The sequence below is a fragment of the Emys orbicularis genome, chromosome 6 (assembly GCF_028017835.1).
Source record: "Emys orbicularis isolate rEmyOrb1 chromosome 6, rEmyOrb1.hap1, whole genome shotgun sequence".
In the NCBI taxonomy this organism is placed as follows: Eukaryota; Metazoa; Chordata; order Testudines; family Emydidae; genus Emys; species Emys orbicularis.
Genome location: NC_088688.1, coordinates 35,787,784 through 35,807,022, shown reverse-complemented (window position 1 = coordinate 35,807,022; position 19,239 = coordinate 35,787,784). Strand labels below are relative to the sequence as shown.

Sequence of the window (19,239 nt, the reverse complement as noted above, 5' to 3'; positions counted from 1 at the left end):
CGATATAATTTCTGAGACAGTAATTACAAAACTAAGCAACTAGACTACATAACTCCCTGATAGAATGAGTTATACTGTAAAGGTTGAATTTGAGAAACCACGATTTAGAGTATGCAAGACAGAGACCCTTTGTTGCTAAGAATCAAGCTAATATCTATTTTAACCACAAACTTAAATACCAATCAGGGTGCATACAATTAATTATGCTTACAGCTATCAGAAACCAAGCAGGATACACCTAGAAATGGAAAGGCAGTAATAAAGGAATTAAGAGAAAGTGAAGTGTTGTAAGAAACAACGGTCAAAACTAAAATTATAGCTGCATATTTGATGTGTCCAAAAAGCATCCTATAAGAATCAAAATGGAAGACTTGTAAAGAAATAAAATTGGTTGTAAAGTTTGCCAGACTCTTTCCCCTAGGTTACCACCCAATTTGTAATCTATCACATATCAAATCTTACTTCTTAAATCAGATCTAAGACAGCAATCACTTCATGTCTGTCTTCAACAGGAAGTGCATCTATATGACAAACAATTATGGCAGAGTAGATACATTGTGCTTATTATTGTATAACAAATTCTGCTCAGGATATGGAAAAGATTTGAACTAGTCAAATTGATGTTCCTAATTAAGATTTTGGAATGTCATTGAAAGGTCAATTACTCACACTGCCTTGGAAGTATTAGATCTTTGTATGGGTAATTTGAAACTAAGTGCTTAAAGAGTTTCTAAAGAATTGTATTTACTCAATGTAATTCATGATGCTTGTTAGGCATTGGTCCTAAATATATTAATTGTATCCTGGCACTAATACATCATTTTTATTTGCGTGTTAGGAGCTGACTAACAGCCTGCTATTTGGGAAGAGGACCTTACTGAACAAGGATGAGTAATTTAAAATGGTCTTACATTTTTAGTCTTTGCACTACTTATCCTTTCCCTACACTACTACTAATGGACAAGAACTTAGAATTAATTAGCACAAGAATGCTCCAATTTTTGAGGGACTTCCAATTAGAATTAACCAGTCATCTTCACAGATTATACATCCAACAGAGAAATTGTTTATTGTATTATTCATAGATTCCAAAGCCCAAAGAAAATATGGTGATCATCTAGTCTGACCTCCAGTATAACACGGCCTAAGAACATCCCCAAAATAATTCTAAGAGCAGATCTTTTAGAAAAACATCCCTTCTTGCTTTAAAAATTGTCAGTGATGGAGAATTCTCCAACAATCCTTGGTAAATTGTTCCAATGGTTAATTAGTCTATCAAAAATGTATACCTTATGTCCATTCTGAATTTGTATAGCTTCAACTTCCAGCCATTGGATTATGTTTTTAGAAATCTGATTTGTTGTCATGCTGGTAATTTACTAACAATCCTACATTATCTTCTAGTCTACTCCATTAGCCTTTAAACAGCAGCATTTACTGAAACAATGATTAAGATTTTATAAAATAAGGGCCTGTGTTTCCTTTGTGTAGCTAAGTAACAGAAATCTAAAGAATGCACAAATTTCATGATTGTATGTAAAACCATTTCATGTCCTCCCACTTTACTGCATTGTTCTTGTATCTTTCTCCATCCCCTCATGTCTGCTTAACCACCTGCCCAGCTTCTCACCACCTTGATTTACCTCCTGGGTGTGTCTGGTAGCTCACAGCTGTATCCTGCTGCTGGTTCTGCTCTCCTAAGCGTAGTTTTTGGTTCTCTCCAGCTACCAGCAGGGAGATATTTGCTGCCACTGCCAGATCTAGTCCAGGTTCTTATGAGACCTCTTGCTTCCTCTTACATAGGAGCAGGCCCTAAGAAGGCTGTTTAGCTGGTTTCTCATTTTCAGCAGCATTAACAAGGAGGAGCCAGCCCCATGTGTTCTGCTCACACTCTGCAGAATGCAGCTGAGGGCCTGCAGTCCTAAATTACCTTATAACATTCAGAGCTAGCAGTGCTGGAATAAGGAAGCCATTCTGAGTAAAACACCAGTAAATGTGACCTCCATAGTTTTAAGATGAGTATACTTCAAACGATAATTTCTTAACACTATTAACATACAAGTAGGATGATGACAATTAATGGCTTTGGGTTGCACTGATGCTTGGAGATTAAACATAGATGAGACCTAGTTCTTCTAAAATGCCGAGACTAGTAATTTCTATATGGCTGTAAACTTCACTTTGTGCCAAACACACAAGAAGATACAATAGCCACAGAGTCTGAGAGCTGCACTGTCTTCTTGGGGGTGAAAGAGAAGGCACTGGTTACTGTCCTTGGCCTCCAGGCTCTTCTTCAGAGGTCAACCAGCTCTGCTGCTTGCTCTGATTTCTTGAGGAGATGGCCTTGCACTTAGCAATCTTCTGCTACGACTAGGCCCCTCTAAAGCAATTCATGATTCAGTCTCAGATGAGGTGAGAAGATCAAATGGCAAAGAAGGGAAGCGGGTTCCCAGGTTGGCCTCTGAAGAGGAGACTGGACACTGGTGAGAATAGCAGACCACCCTGCTTCCTGTTTAACGTTAGCACTGTGAAGGGAAATGGCATGTATTGGAACCAGGGCTGTGTTCTGACCCTACCCACAAAACAAAATGGGAGGTTTGCTTGCAGCTTTGGAATAAAGGCTGCGGGAATCATACATTGCTTCACCAGACCTAAAGTCTGAAACATTCTCTAGAGTTTATGAAAATAAAATTTTCAAATAGTGCTTCAAAGAAATTGTGTTGGGGAATGATCACGTTAGCAAAAATATTAGACGCTTTCAAAAAGACACTTCGCTGGCATAAGTTTAGTTAAACTGTGGTTGAAAATAGTCTTTCAAAACACCATGTGAAACGGCACACTTCAGAAATGTGTAGGGAAAGCTACTGCTATAAAAAAAGGGGGCAGTAAGAGTGGAACTTATTTTTCAAAATGTAATGTTCCATTAATATGATCTAATTGCACCAGCAATTATGAAAAATTGTGGTGTGCAGAGGATCCCCTTAGAAACACAATTGAAGCAGACATACTTTACTGAAAGGAGATGTTTTGTACAAATTATGTCCATTATAGCAAGAACAGCAGAATGAGTTAGAGGTTTAAAATGGATCACAGTGATGTGCATATAGACAAAACAGAAGATGAAATAGCATATTCAGAAACTAGATTTTAATTTAATGAGCTATTGTGCAGTTAGCTGAAAACCAATTAAACTAGCAGTATCATTAGCATCGGTAAACTTAATGATGTAAACAGCTGCAAACCTCCACAACTGTATCAAAATTGAAGTAATATTTACATGAAAATATAGCTTTGTAGCCCATTTTTAATTGGAAAGCACAGCTCTCCATTACACAGATGCCAAGTGTACACACAATAAATATCTTAATGGCAAAGAATTCTTTAATCCATGGTTTCATTGATTCAGTTGACAATGGTGTAGTAATTAGAAAAAAGCTCTTCTCCTTGCTTAATCTCTCTGAGAGTGACAAGAACCACACACCTCAAGGGGCTGCAAAACAAGAGAAGTAAAAAGGGGCATTTCACAATTTTTTAAACTGATCATGGTAAGATGCTAAGACTGGTTATGGCTATATTAATTTTAGTTCACACAGAAGAACTGGAAATCCTTTGATACGGTGTAAATATAGCTGTCAAATGATAGGCTATACTCGTGTCCAATTTCAACCTTTAACAATAGAAAAGCACAGAAAACATTTACATGTAAATACTGTTACAAAGTAGACAGGCTGTATACACAAACAAAAGACTTTGTCATGATGTGAGGAAAAGATACTAAAGCAGACAGGGCAGGGGCTATGGCAAGGATGATCAAGCACAAGGGCATTGTTCTACACACACCTACCACCAATTGCAGATAAACCTACACTCAGGCAAGCCACCCCTGGAGAGGAGACCAGTCAGCTGAAGTCCTTGTCCTACCAGGACATATGACTAGAGTGGTAGCTTTTCCACAAGCCTTAGTTTATGGATCAAAAGCTGCTGTTGTGTTTAACATCGTGTCAGCTGGACATGGTGAACCCTAGGCTGAATCACAACTAGCTGGCACAATATTAAATGTGAGAGTCCTGTCTATGCTAAGTGCCAAGTAGTATTACTGTCATGTACGTTATCTCAACTCTTCAAGGGCTGTAAACAGGGGAGTGGGAGTTCTGTTGGAGGAGAAGGTATGTGTAGCTATTTGTATGTGTATGTGTAGAGGCTGGTAGGGGCAGTGTGCTGGGAGAGAAGCTGAGTCCTGATTAGGGGGCGGGGCTTCTCTGACTAGGGGTCCTATAAAAGGTAGTCAGGCAGCGGCCCAGATGCCAGCAAACAGAGCTGTAAACAGGGGAGTTTGCAAGGGAAGTTGGGAGGGGAGAGACTAAGAGGCAGGCAGAGGAACAGACAGGCTAGTGAAGGGAGTGTGTGGTGTTCTGGCAGTGTTTTGGTGCTTGTGGGGGGTTTGTTTTGTTGTGGGGGTGGTGGTTTGGTTTGTGTTTCCCGGACTAACAGGACTTAGGTGAGAAGGCTATGACAGATACAGAGGCAGCAGTGGTAGTGACCCAAGCAGTGGAAGACACAATGAAGATGACTGGATGTGGAAGCTGCGGCATGTACATGATCCTGGAAGGGGTACCTGAAAAGAGTTTTGTCTGCATGAAGTGCCGCTTGATAGAGCTGATGGAAGAAAAGATCCGAGGATTAGAGATGCAGGTGGAAACTCTGAGTTTAGAAGGGGGTTCGAGCAAATGATGGAGCAAAGACATGAGGAGGCTGAAGGGAAAAGCTCAGACTTGCAGATGGAAGCAGGACCAAAGAACTCTGAGGGGAGACTGCTGGGTGAGGAAAGTGAACAGTGGAAGCATGTGACTAAGAGAACCAGGCAGAAGTAAAGACAGGCTAGGTGAAGGAGAAACAGAGCTCAGGAACAGGTTTGAAGACCTGGAAAATGAAGAAGGGGCACAGCAGGTCGTCGCTGAAGGTGAGAGGGCAAGGAAGAAGAGAAGAGCAGCTAGCCCTATAGGAAGAGGGGAAAAGTCAATGGAGATAACACCAAATATGAGCCCCAGGAGGATATGGGATGGGTTGCAGAGAATTGCAAGGGAGAATAGGAATTGAGAGGACTTGCAGCCAGAGGGAACAGGGGATAGACTGGAGAATCGCACCATCACTAGGAAAAGGCAGGTCTACGTGATTGGGGACTCCTTACTGAGAAGAATAGACAGGCCTGTAACCAAAGCTGATCCAGAGAACAGAAGGGTGTGCTGTCTGCCGGGTGCTAAGATACGGGATGTGGACCTGAGGCTGAAGAGGATCCTAATGGGAGCAGGAAAGAATCCACTGATTGTCCTTCATGTGGGAACAAATGATACAGCTAGATTCTCGCTGGAACATATCAAGGGAGACTATGCCAGGCTGGGGAAGATGGTTAAGGAAATTGAGGCTCAGGTGATCTTCAGTAGGATTCTGCCTGTTCCTAGAAAAGGGCAACAAAGGTGTGACAAGATTATGATGATCAACAGATGGCTCAGGCAGTGGTGCTATAAGGAGGGCTTTGGGATGTATGGCCACTGGGAGGCCAGAGGACTATTGTCTCGGGATGGACTTCACCTGAGTAGGGAGGGAAATAGATTTCTAGGTTGGAGGCTGGCACAACTAATTAAGAGAGCTTTAAACTAGGAATTTGAGGGAGATGGTTGGGAGATGTCCAAGTAATCTCCACGCCAGATTTTAACATTGAGAGGGAAGAAAACGAAGTAAGAAAGGATACAGCCGTGGGTAGGAGAATGGACATAAGGAGGAAGGGTAGTGTAGATACCAATCTAATAGTGATACTGGTGGTAGAATGTCTGTGCCTAATCGGGTAAAGAATGTGAGCAAAGCCAAACAACAAAAATTAAGATGTTTATAGACCAATGCGAGGAGCCTAAGTAACAAAATGGAGGAACTAGAGTTACTGGTGCAGAAAGTGAAACCAGATGATATAGGGATAACAGAAACATGGTGGAATAATAGTCATGACTGGAGTACAGGTATTGAAGGGTATGTGCTGTTTAGGAAAGACAGAAATAAAAGCAAAGGTGGTGTAGCAGCATTGTATATCAATGATGAGGTAGACTGTAAAGAAATAAAAAGTGATGGAATGGATAAGACAGAGTCTGTCTGGGCAAAAATCATATTGGGGAAGAAAGCTACTAGAGCCTCCCATGGGATAGTGCTTGGGGTGTGCTACAGACCACTAGGATGTGATTTGGATATGGATAGAGACCTCACTAATGAAGTAAATACTAATGGGAATTGTGTGATCATGGGAGACTTTAACTTCCCAGATACAGACTGGAGGACAAGTGCTAGTAAATAATAGGGCTCAGATTTTCCTGGATGTGATAGCTGATGGATTCCTTCACCAAGTAGTTGCTGAACCAACAAGAGGGGATGCCATTTTAGATTTGGTTTTGGTGAGTAGTGAGGACCTCATAGAAGAAATGGTTGTAGGGAACAACCTTGGTTCGAGTGATCATGAGCTAATTCAGTTCAAACTAAATTGAAGGATAAACAAAAATAGATCTGTGACTAGGGTTTTTGATTTCAAAAGTGCTAACTTTAAAAAATTAAGGAAATTAGTTAGGGAAGTGGATTGGACTCAAGAACTTGTGGATCTAAAGGCAGAGGCGGCCTGGAATTACTTCAAGTCAAGGTTGCAGAAACTATTAGAAGCCTGCATCCCAAGAAAGGGGAAAAAATTCATAGGCCGGAATTGTAGACCAAGCTGGATAAGCAAGCATCTCAGAGCGGTGATTAAGAAAAAGCAGAAAGCCTACAAGGAGTGGAAGATGGGAGGGGTCAGCAAGGAAACCTACCTTATTGAGGTCAGAACACGTAGGGATAAAATGAGAAAGGCCAAATGCCATGTAGAGTTAGACCTTGCAAAGGGAATTAAAACCAATAGTAAAAGATTCTATAGCCATATAAATAAGAAAACAAAGAAAGAAGTGGGACCGCTAAACATTGAGGATGGAGTGGAGGTTAAAAAAATAAAAATAAATAAATTAATGGAGATATCCCATCTCCTAGAACTGGAAGGGACCTTGAAAGGTCATCAAGTCCAGCCCCCTGCCTTCACTAGCAGGACCAAGTACTGATTTTGCCCCAGATCCCTAAGTGGCCCTCTCAAGGATTGAACTCACAACCCTGGGTTTAGCAGGCCAATGCTCAAACCACTGAGCTATCCCTCTAGGCATGGCCCAATATCTAAACAAATACTTTGCCTCAGTCTTTAATGAGGAGCTTAGGAATAATGGTAGGATGACAAATGGGAATGAGGATATGGAGGTAGATATTACCACATCCGAGGTAGAAGCCAAACTCGAACAGCTTAATGGGACTAAATCGGGGGGCCCAGATAATTTTCATCCAAGAATATTAAAGGAACTGGCACATGAAATTCCAAGCCCATTATCAAGAATTTTTAATGAATCTGTAAACTCAGGGGTTGTACCGTATGACTGGATAAGTGCTAACACAGTCCCTATTTTTAAGAAAGGAAAAAAAGTGATCCGGGTAACTACAGGCCTGTTAATTTGACATCTATAGTATGCAAGGTCTTGGAAAGAATTTTGAAGGAGAACGTAGTTGACAGTGAGGTCGATGGTATTTGGGACAAAATACAACATGGTTTTACAAAAGGTAGATAGTGTCAAACTAACCTGATCTTCTTCTTTGAGAAGGTAACAGATCTTTTAAACAAAGGAAACGCAGTGGATCTAATTTACCTCGATTTAGGTAAGGCATTTGATACGGTTCCACATGGGGAATTATTAGCTAAATTGGAACAGATGGGGATCAATATGAAAACGGAAAGGTGGATAATGAACTGGTTAAAGGCGAGACTACAACTGGTCATACTGAAAGGTGAACTGTTAGGCTGGAGGGAGGTTACTAGTGGAGTTCCTCAGGGATCGGTTTTGGGACCAATCTTTTTATTACTGACCTTGGCACAAAATGTGCTAATAAAGTTTGCGGATGACACAAAGCTGGGAGGTATTGCCAATACAGAGAAGGACCGGGATATCATACAGGAAGATCTGGATGACCTTGTAAACTGGAGTAATAGTAATAGGATGAAATTTAATAGTGAAAAGTGCAAGGTCATGCATTTAGGAATTAATAACAAGAATTTGTGTTATAAGTTGGGGACTCATCATTTAGAAGTAACAGAGGAGGAGAAGGACCTCGGAGTATTGGTTGATCACAGGATGACTATGAGTCACCAATGTGACATGGCTGGGAAAAAAGCTAATGCGGTCTTGGGATGCATCAGGCGAGGTATTTCCAGTAGAGATAAGGAGGTGTTAGTACCGATATACAAGGCACTGGTGAGACCTCATCTGGAATACTGTGTGCAGTTCTGGTCTCCCATGTTTAAGAAGGATGAATTAAACTGGAACAGGTACAGAGAAGGGCTACTAGGATGATCTGAGGAATGGAGACTCAAAGAGCTCGGCTTGTTTAGCCTAACCAAAAGAAGGCTGAGGGGAGATAGGACTTTTTTTTTTTTTTTTTTCCTCTCTCTCTCTCTCTCTCTATATATCTATATCTCTATATCTATATATCTATATATATATATCAGAGGGATAAATATCAGGGAGGGAGAACAAATGGATATAAACTGCCATCAGGAAGTTTAGACTTGAAATTAGACGAAGGTTTCTAACCATCTGAGGAGTGAAGTTCTGGAACAGCCTTCCAAGGGGAGCAGTGGGGGCAAAAGACATATCTGGCTTCAAGACTAAGCTTGATAAGTTTATGGAGGGGATGGTATAATGGAATAGCCTAATTTTGGCAATTAATTGATCTTTGACTATTAGCGGTAAATATGCCTAATGGCCTGTGATGGGGTGGTATCTGAGTTACTACAGAGAATTCTTTCCTGGGTGTCTGGCTGGTGAGTCTTGCCCACATGCTCAGGGTTTAGCTGATCACCATATTTGGGGTCAGGAAGGAATTTTCCTCCAGGGTAGATTGTCAGAGGCCCTGGGTTTTTTTCGTCTTCCTCTGCAGTGTGGGGCAGGGGTCACTTGCTGGAGAATTCTCTGCACCTTGAAGTCTTTAAACGACGATTTGAGGACTTCAATAGCTCAGACATAGGTTAAGGGTTTGATACAGGAGTGGGTGGGTGAGATTCTGTGGCCTGTGTTGTGCAGGAGGTCAGACAAGATGATCATTATGGTCCCTTCTGACCTTAAAGTCTATGATGTAGGATGAGATTTTAAAAGTCACAGAAGGAATCTGGATTTAAAATTAATAGGAATTGGGCAGTCAAATCTCTGCTGTAATTTCCAACTGTAGATGAGCCCTAAGCAGGTAAATTTAAGGTAGGTTGGGTCTGTTTATGGTGAATTTCCATACTTGTCAAATATTTGGGTTTGTATGTTATCTTAACTTTAGGGACAAAAAGCCAAGAAATTCAACTACATTCTTTATTTACCCTTAAATTACTGATACATATTCTCATCTTTAATTTTGCCTTAACTAAATCTTTTGTCTGAGATTAGTGATACAGTCTCTTCCGTGATATTGCCAACCACTCTCTCCCCCAAAACCAGCATTCTGAAATAGCTCCAGAACCTCATGAAAAGTTTTAGCTGATCCACCTACAACTTTGAATTCTAGAATATATTTAAGTCTGAAGAAGGTGATAGGTTCTCCAATCTCTAAGATCAAGAAGCACTCGAGCCACTTGACCAGATTAGCAGCTCACTGCATTCAAAAACAGAATTGATGCTGGAATCTGTTCAGGTTTTCATCCTGCTGTGAATTCTCTCAGATTTCAAAAAATGAATGTTTCCAGATTCTTTGTAAAGAATAAATTTCAAGATCTCAGTTCATAGCTAGGATTTTGTGACTATTCAGCTAGATCAATTGCCCTTTCTATCACAGTCTTTATTTTGCCAGAGTTTGTAACTCTAGTAGTTTCAAATTGCATCTGCCTGAATATAAAGATATTGTGGATTTCCTCTAGCAAACTCATCCGCTTGCACTCTTATCTAGAGTGAATTGGAAGAGAGGGACATTAAGAGGATGATGCTAACTAAATATCACGTACTTTAAAAGGGATATAATCTGATAAGGAATATTGCCCAAATTTTAAATTTACATTTGAATTAAAGTTAAAGGCACTCCTGTGATTGTCTACAATACAATCAAAAATATAACTACTGTTTCAGTGGAATTCACAAATTGTTCTTTGACAGCTCTAGTACTAGCTTAACAAAATTCATCCCCAGAGCTATGCTGATAAGTGCAGGTATAAAAGAGGTTCCCTTATAAAAGCTAACTCTTTCTTAACAGGGCTGTGTTTTTGTGTAGCTCACCTCAGCAGGGATGAACTTTGTTCACTGACTAATTTGGCTTTTTGAATGCTATGAAAATGTATAAGTGTACTTACATAAGCATGTCATGGCTGTAGGTGATGTTCGGAAGATACTGTTTCAGTTCTATTGGAAAATATTCAGGCACATCAAACTCCTGATAACAGACATTGGCTGCCTTGTCTGGGGGAAGGTGGAGGGAGAGGGGAAAAAAAGAAATTCTTATACAGGACTGAAATTGGTATGCAGTTTATATATGTAAATGCAAAGTATTCTTCTGAAAAAAGTACTAGCTGTGCTCATTATGAGTGAAATTCACCCCTGTGGTGAGAGCCAGCACAAGACCTATGCACCGCATAAGCCCCATTTAAACCCTATTTTGAGAGCTTAAGTGGTGCGTAGGCCTTGTGTTGGCCCCCTGAGCAGGGGTCAAGTTCAGCCTAATTTAACTAAATAGCAGTTCTTGTTATCCATTGGACCACCAGGGTGCCCAGCTTGCATAGCTCAGAATGGAGCTTACAGCATCAATAATACCTAGTTCTATCTTTAGGACCATTCACGCCTTAGCCTTTCTGGTCAGGATGCCTACATTGGTGGCACTTGTGTAATGGTTTATTTATGATGTGGATACCTATTCCTGGGCAATGCACTGAGATCCCCACTCATTTCACAGGCAGAGTCTCTGGGGACCATGAAACACTTCCTATCTCACAACCAATCCCATGAGTGATCCAGTCTCTCAGAATTTTATAGTTATATATTTTGTATTGAGGAAGGGCATTAGGGTAAGTTGCCCCACTCTCTGTATCCCACAGTGTAGTCATATTAATTAACAAAGAGGTTGCTGAACTCATCTGTTGCATATAGATTTGAGACTTCCTTAATCAAAAAACCCTTTTATAGTCAGTAAGTGAACTGTGATGTAAAAAAGCTTTCATTCAAAAATGTTTACCATGCATTGGGATTGCCAAATTAATTTTCAGACGAATTATGTCGTAACAACATTATGCAATAAGAGGTTCTCCAACTATTCCATTCTGTAGACCACTTCATAAGAGGGACCAGTCCATGGATTTCCTTTCCCCTACAGTCCAAGTTTACTGCTTTTGTTTTCAAAATGTTGAATTCTGCAGACTAGCAGGACAGACCACTAGGCATTAGCAGACCCTACAAACATTAGATTTTCAAAGCTGCCCTTGCAGATTTGGATACCCAATTCCCATTAATGACTGGAAATTTCAGCCTGAGAACCTCTGCTACACCATCAAGTGTGTTTGGGCCTCTTTGAAAAGGTCACTGCTGGATGGAGTACCATTCTTTATCAATTACAGTGCTCCACCCCCAACAAAAGTCATTTCCACATTTAAAGTCAGCTTGGAGATTAGGAATTCTACCTTCCAACTTACTGTGTGAACAGTTGTTAACATACTGCCCTACTGCCAGTGGATTTTGCACAGCAGGTGTGAGCCAAGTGATGTCACTCATTTGAAAAGGACCAAGTTGATCCCTCTTGCTGCATGATCTGAAAGGAGTCACAATATTAACTAGAAATATAGGTTTACTTTCTTGATGCTTCTTTTGACCATTATTTCAACTTCTGGAAATACACACAAGTTAGCTTAGGTTACATTTCCCCAACAGCATTTGACTGATTCATTAGAGTATAAAATCGGCATTCAGGCAATAGATTATTCAAAAGAGGCTGATCCTTTAAAAAGAGAATATTAAACAATATAGCTGTGTTATGCAGGAAGTCAAACTAGATTATCACAGTGGTCCCTTCCGGCTTTGGAATATATGGTTTCTATCAAAACCGCAAGGACTAAATAAAACAGAATCTACCAGAGAAGCTGAAATGAGGGCATTCTTACAATAAGCAAAAAATACCCCCAAACGCACCATCTTTAAAGAAATATCATTACATTTAATTTCCCTTTTGGGCTGCGTGGAGAAGGGCCACTACAAGGTAAGCCTCAGACTTGTTCCCAGAACCCAAACTAGATACAAGGGGACTGTCCTTTCAGGTTGTTTCCTGGTCGTTATTGTTAATTCTATTTTGGATGTGTGACGTTTACATTCTGCACAGATGTTGCTGTAAATTGAATTTCCCTGGAAACTAAAATTTGGTAAAGTGCATGTTAGCCCCTAGGCTACTCCAAGTACAGACTTACTCTTCTGCAGTCCTGCTTTATTCAATGCTTTTTAAAGGCAATTTAGGGCGAGATAATATGCCCCTTGGTACCACAGAGTTCATGCTCCGTGACATGGAAAGATTTTCTTTTCTTTCCATCAACCAGATGTAATTAGAAACCTGAAAATATACTTTTACAACTTTATACGGAATCAGACCTAGATTTAAGCATATTTTCCTTATAAAAAAATCACAGCTATTTAAGCATCAGTTTTCAGCAAAGTGCGTCTGGTCAAATGTACAGACTGACACACGACGTGATATTAATATATCACAGCCAATAGCTTCCAGCCTCATTACAAGAGAATAGACTAACTGCACTGCATCTTATATTACAATACATGATACTTATTTTATTTGGTAAGTCAGATAAATCCAACTAATTTGGTTTCAGATAATGTGATTAGATAACCATAATACCTTTCAATACGTGAACTGATTTTTGTTCTCTTATTTCTTTTGATTGCTTACCTGTACACCGCTTTTGATATTCCTTTATCATTCCCATCAATAAGTACACCATCTATGCATCTAAAAATAAATGGATTGCCAATGGACTGGAAAAAGATGGGCTCATACTTTTGATATACTGTACCTGTTGTAAGACAGACATGGATATTTTAGAAGGCAATAAATAAAAGTGTCAAAACGGGGTTAGTAGTCATGATCCAGCCTCCCAGACGGAGGCTAAAGGTGGCAGAGGGATAAGATTATTCTTTCCTCAGTTTATAAACTGCTATTAATAATTTTGAAAGAACAGACAGAACTGATGTTTCCCCAGTCCAGCAGTTGCCCTCTCATGGTACATCTGTGCCACCATCTTAGAGCTTAGAAGCTGCTCTAACTTAAGCTAATTGGCTATCGTCTCTCTAGGGGCAGGTCTACACTTACTTCCTGGTCCGGCCGTAAGCAATCGATCTTCTGGGATCGATTTATCGCGTCTTGTCTAGACGCGATAAATCGATCCCGGATCGATCCCCGGAAGTGCTCGCCGTCGACGCCGGTACTCCAGCTCGGCGAGAGGAGTACGCGGCATCGACGGGGGAGCCTGCCTGCCGCGTCTGGACCCGCGGTAAGTTCGAACTAAGGTACTTCGAATTCAGCTACGTTATTAACGTAGCTGAATTTGCGTACCTTAGTTTGAAGTGGGGGGTTAGTGTAGACCAGGCCTAGGTCAGGACCATAAACCAACTGAGACACAGAATAGGTGTAGGCCATGCATACTCCACTCTGCCCTGCTCCCCTTCCCTGTATCTCCACTGGGGGGAGCAGTTGGCTACAGAACTGGCTATACCACTTTATACCAGGTGAGAACTCCCCTACAGCAGGGTAATTCTCAGCTACCCAGCTAAGTCCAGATTCTACCATCAGAGAAGCACAAATGGTCCCAACAAGAGATGAAAATTTAGGCTGATGTTCCTAACTGCCAACTCAAACTCATCCTGGGATTTGATTATCGATTTCTGCCTCTTACATCACCAATCGCAATAAATATTCTGCATTAAGAATTTAACTGGTGATTGTGTTGATGTTCACAGCAGAACAGAATTCAGCTTGCTCTCAGACAGCTGTATTGGCTCTGAAGTGCTAACAGAACTAAAAATGTTGTTAAGCAAAGTAAGCTTAATGACACTCCAAGAGACAAGGAGTTGGAGCAACGTAAGAAGTCCCATTTTTCCCCTATTCTGGTCTTGTACATACTACTTTCATTCTTAATTTTATAAATATATCTTTGTGCTGTGAAAATTTTCTATATTGCCCACTGATATCGATAGAGAGATTAATAGACTCAATCCTGCAAACACTTATGCATATAAACAACTTTATGAACATGAGCTGGTTCATTGAATTACATGGGATTGCTCACATGCATAAAATTACTCATGTGCATTAGTGCTTACAGAAATCAGGGACAAATTTTCTACCAATTCAAACCAGATCTTGGGTACTCAGAGAACATGAAATATCTTTTTTCTTATCACCAAAAGCTTTCCAAATCAGTTTACACGTGGAAATACCTTTACAAATATTAACCTGTGATTTTGGCAAAGTATCAAAGTTAAAATGCTAAAAAAGTTAAAATTGAGATACCAATTCAGTCATGCAATCAGTAACCACGTAGTTAGAAATCATGTTTAACTTATTTGGAAAAATGACAAAAAGTGTTTCATTACCAGGATACATAGATACAACTGCCCCTTTTGGCACAAAACCTTTGGTAACAAAGACTCCTGTTCCAGCAGAAATCAGTGAACTCTGATCTCGAGTAATACTGAACCCTAATGTATTAAACAGAACTTCTTCTGGATTAAAGATATTTTGACTTTGATGGTTGTAACCAGTTGTTTTTGATCTCTTATACTGAAGAGTCAGTAATTTCAGATATTCGGATTTAACTTCTGGAAGTAAGGCAAGGAAGTCCATTTGTCTACTAAAGTTATTTACGAACAGAGCTTTAAAGATTTTCAGCAGTGTTTCAAGGACATCTTCATCAGAGATAATTTTGTCTTTGGATTTTTCTGGTACGTATCGGATGGTCCTGTGGCAGAAGAGAAAAAATATTCTAGCATCAAGTTTTCCTATAAAAACTGACAGTTAGAAATTTTATGGCAACAAAAAGCACTTGATTGCTTTTACGTTACATGGCTGAAACAAGCAATACAGAAGGATATTCTTTCATGCATATGCAACCTTGAATTGTACATGCATTTTTGAAAATGCAGGCCGATGGCCTATGCAAGCTTTGAATCTTAATGATACCTCATTACAATACATTGCTCATTATACCTGTGCTAAGTGGTGAAGAAAGTAACAGTTGCTATGCAGATTAAACAGTGTGCTGATTAGTGAGGCTCTAATATATATTTCTTAGAACAACATTCAAGTAATTTTACTATTAAAAAGAGGCCTGATTGATCTTGTAGAATTTAAAAAGAAATATTACTCATCTGGCTACTTTTGTGCATTGGTTATAGCATTGTTAAAAAGACTGGTTTAAATTTTGATGCAAACGATGGGTAAAATTTTCAAAAATACCTGAATTACAAAGGAGCCTAAGTCCCATTTTCTAAAGAGACGTAGGTGCTTAGGAGCCTTAATCTCATTGAAAGTCAGTGAGAAAGTTAGGTTCCTAAGGGTGATATTCAAAAGAAGGACTTAGGCTGAGCATTTGCAGTACCTAGTGGCCCCCGCTGCCAAGTGGGATTCATAGCCCTGAGGGAGGTGGCCGGGCTCCCTATACAATGCATGGGGACAGGTAGGCACCTAAGAAGGAATTAACAGAAACCACTGTGCTAAATGGGGAGCCACCCAAATGAGCCAGTAAGACAAGCTATGGGGAGAGGCCAGCCCCTCAAAGGGAGTTAGATGTCTACGGTTATGTCTACACTACACAGCTTTTAGCAACATGGCCGTGTCGCCACAGCCGTGTCGCTAAAAGTCGTGCAGTGTAGCCGCTGTTGGTTGGCTCTCCTGCCGACAACACACTGTTCACACTGGCACTTGTTGCGGCAAAACTTTTGTCTTTTTGAGGTGGGGGGGTTAACACCTCTGAAAGACAAAAGTTTTGTCGTTCAATTGCCAGCATAGACATAGCCTAACTCTGGGCTAAAGGGAGGCTCCTCTCTCCACTCGGGATTCACAGCCATGAACCCTCTCCTAGAGTCAGGTGTCTAAACCAGATAAGCCCTTTGTCACAAAAAAAAACATGGAAACTTCAGTGCCTACAGGGTTAGGCCACAGCTGAGGGTGTTTCTGAGGATCTAAATTTTGGATTTAGGAGCCTAAAGTGGCAAAGGACACTAAAGTCCACCTTGTGAATCTCACCTTAGGTGCCTAAGTCACTTTTGAAAATGGGACTTACCTGTCTAAGTCACTTGGACACTTCTGAGTCACTTGGGCACTTCTGAAAATTTTTGATGTCTCATTCTCATCTAGTCCCACCTGAACTGGCTGTTAAGAAAGAATTTTAGAGCATAAATAAAACCCAAGAACAACAATTTCCAAACTTTTTCAGCTACTAGGTTGAACACTTAAAATTGATGACATGAAAACTCTTGATTTCGTAGTTACTTTTTGACTTTTCTTTTACAAAGGTGTGAGAATAGCAAGATTAGAATCTACAATCTTACGCTTCTAGTTTCCGACTTTATTCAGAATTGGATTCTGTAATATGGTAAGATCAGTAAGACGTTGTTATAAAGCTACATTTTCTGCTAAGTTAAGACATCCTGCATAAGTATACAAGCATACAATAATATAGTGGTTTTCAAACTTTTTTTCTCGCAACCTGAAGAAAATTGTGGAAGAAAACTGTTGATGCCTCTGACCCAACGGAGCTGGGGATGAGGGGTTTGAGAGGGACTCAGGGCTAGGGCAGAGGTTTGGGGGGTGGGGGTGAGGGCTGCCGGCTGTGGCAGGAATGAGGGGTTCTGGGTGTGGGAGGGGGCTCGGGGTTTGGGTGTGGGAGGGGGTCAATGGGAGTGTTGAGCCAGGGTTTGGGGCAGGGGCAGCACGTGGAGCCCCGTGGCCCCCTCGCCTAGGAGCTGGACCTGCTGCTGGCCACTTCTGGGGCGCAGAGCAGTGTCAGAACAGGTAGGGGCTAGTCTGCCTTAGCTGGGCAGCATCGCGGACAGGACTTTTAACGTCCTGGTTGGTGGTGCTGACCAGAGCCGCCGCAACCCAGTGCCTTCCATTCCGCGACCCAGTACTGGGTCGCGACCCGCACTTTGAAAACCACTGCAATAGACAGCCCAGGAATGATTGTAAGGACGTGATTCATTAGAAGAGCTCTGCTGAGATCATTAAATGACAAGAACTTGGCTTGAGATACTTATTAGTTCCATCAGATAATCAATTTAATGTTGTATTCACTCCAGGGCTTCTGTTGTTCATTACAAAAATTAGAAGACCTATTTGACCATCTAATCCAAACTCCCACCATTGCAGAATTGTTCCCTACTGTACATTCTCAAATGCTTTCTTCACTCTAGATTTAGTGGCTCAAACAAAGCTACCACTTCCCTTGGAAGACTATTCCACAGTTTGATGCTGTACCTCTTTGCAAGTATATTCCTTGATTTTTAAAATGTGTAGGGGACACAGGGAGAAGAGGGTAAGATGTAAGATCTCAGAGCAGCAGACTGAGGTAAATAGCATGTGGCAATATTGGTAGTAAACAATGTGATCAAGCAGACAGAAGAAAGGAAAAAGAACATAACTTCTTAGTGCATTGAACATATGGATCAGGGGACAGATAATTTAGCTATCAGTATAATCATGTCACACTCACTATATAAAAAATTAAGACAAGAAACTTTTCAAAACCACCTAAGTGACTTTGAAGGCCAAATCTCATTTTATAAAATGGACTTGGGCACTTAAGAACCTAAGTCCCCTAAGTCGCATTGAAAAGGAGACTTGAGGTCCTAAATCACTTAGATACTTTTGAAAATGTTACGCTAAGCTTCCGTTTGGATCATCGGGCAGGCATCAAGACCTGGATCTTGTATAGTCCTTAAAACGCAGCTCTACCCTGAAAAGCTAATATGGAAAAAGAAACTTACCAGTTAAGCGTCCTGCTCTGTGTGTGAAATCTTGCTCCTATTAAAATCAAAGGAAATTTTGCCACTGTTTTCAATGGGGGCAGGATTTCAGCCTCTGTGTATTCAGCTTTATATTTGTTACAGAGTAAAATATACTCTTACTACGTTTTATTCCTGTCACCGCTGCAGAACTAAGGGCTTGGCTACACTTGCAAGTTACAGCGCATTAAAGGATCCCTGGGCGCACTAGCTCACTACCCATCCACACTAGCAAGGCACGTAGAGCGCTCTGACTCCGTGGCTACAGCGCTGTTGGTACTCTACCTCGGCGAGTAGAATAACGTTTGATGCGTCTCCACTGGAGCACCCCAGAGTCAGTGTGAACGAGGTGTTGCATTACTGTGCTCTGATCAGCCTCCGGAAACGTCCCATAATCCCCTTAAGTAAAGTGGCCACTCTTGTCATTGTTTTGGATATTCCCTTTGACAGCTCTGTTTGACAGCCTGCATGCTTATCTGCTCCGAGACAAAGCAGCCATTACAGTGGAATGCTGTGTGACTGAGAGAGAGGCGGAGGGGGGGGGGGGGGATTTGCTGCTGTCTGAACTTACAAGACAGCATGCTGACATGCTCTCAGCCCCCCCCAAAACCCACTCTCTCTCCCCCACATACACACAACACACTCCCTGTCACACTCCACCCCCCCCATTTGAAAAGCACATTGCAGCCACTTGCATGCTGGGATAGCTACCACAATGCACTGCTCTCTGTGGCCATTGCAAGAGCTGCTAATGTGGCCACACCAGTGTGCTGGTAGCTGTCAGTGTGGACAGATTGCAGCGCTTTCCCTACTGTGCTCTACGAAGGCTGGTTTAACAAAGCGCTCAACATCTGCAAGTGTAGCCATGCCCTAAGAAAGCTACAGGAGGGGGAGCTGGAATCTCCGATGCTGACGCCTGCAGTGACATAGGAACTGAGTTCCTATTGCCTTGTCCCCCTGCTTATTATTGGCGACGCTGCCTAGAAGCAATGAAACCAGTTTTTGGGCAGATACCACATTTGCTGGGATGACAAACCAGACTGGATCTGAAAATACCTGAGGCATAAACTCAGAGCCGAGCCGCACTTTTATGATGTCGATTTGGGGGAGGCAAGAG

General features: G+C 41.3%; 1 protein-coding gene across 2 annotated transcripts; it reads right to left on the bottom strand.

The window, feature by feature from the left end:
- On the bottom strand, window positions 1–16,476 carry SETD9 (SET domain containing 9). 2 transcript variants are annotated; one of them, XM_065406526.1, is made up of 6 exons: window positions 16,422–16,476; window positions 14,715–15,079; window positions 13,012–13,135; window positions 11,756–11,871; window positions 10,427–10,532; window positions 1–238 (listed from the first exon to the last, which is right to left on the bottom strand). In XM_065406526.1, exons 2-6 carry the CDS (start codon window positions 14,962–14,964, stop codon window positions 217–219), a joined length of 618 nt encoding a protein of 205 aa, XP_065262598.1. In that variant the 5' UTR covers window positions 14,965–15,079; window positions 16,422–16,476; the 3' UTR covers window positions 1–216. The 2 variants fall into 2 exon arrangements, with proteins under 2 accessions (XP_065262598.1, XP_065262597.1); XM_065406525.1 differs by lacking the exon at window positions 1–238 and adding an exon at window positions 3,128–3,490.
- Between the last annotated feature and the right edge of the window lie 2,763 nt (window positions 16,477–19,239).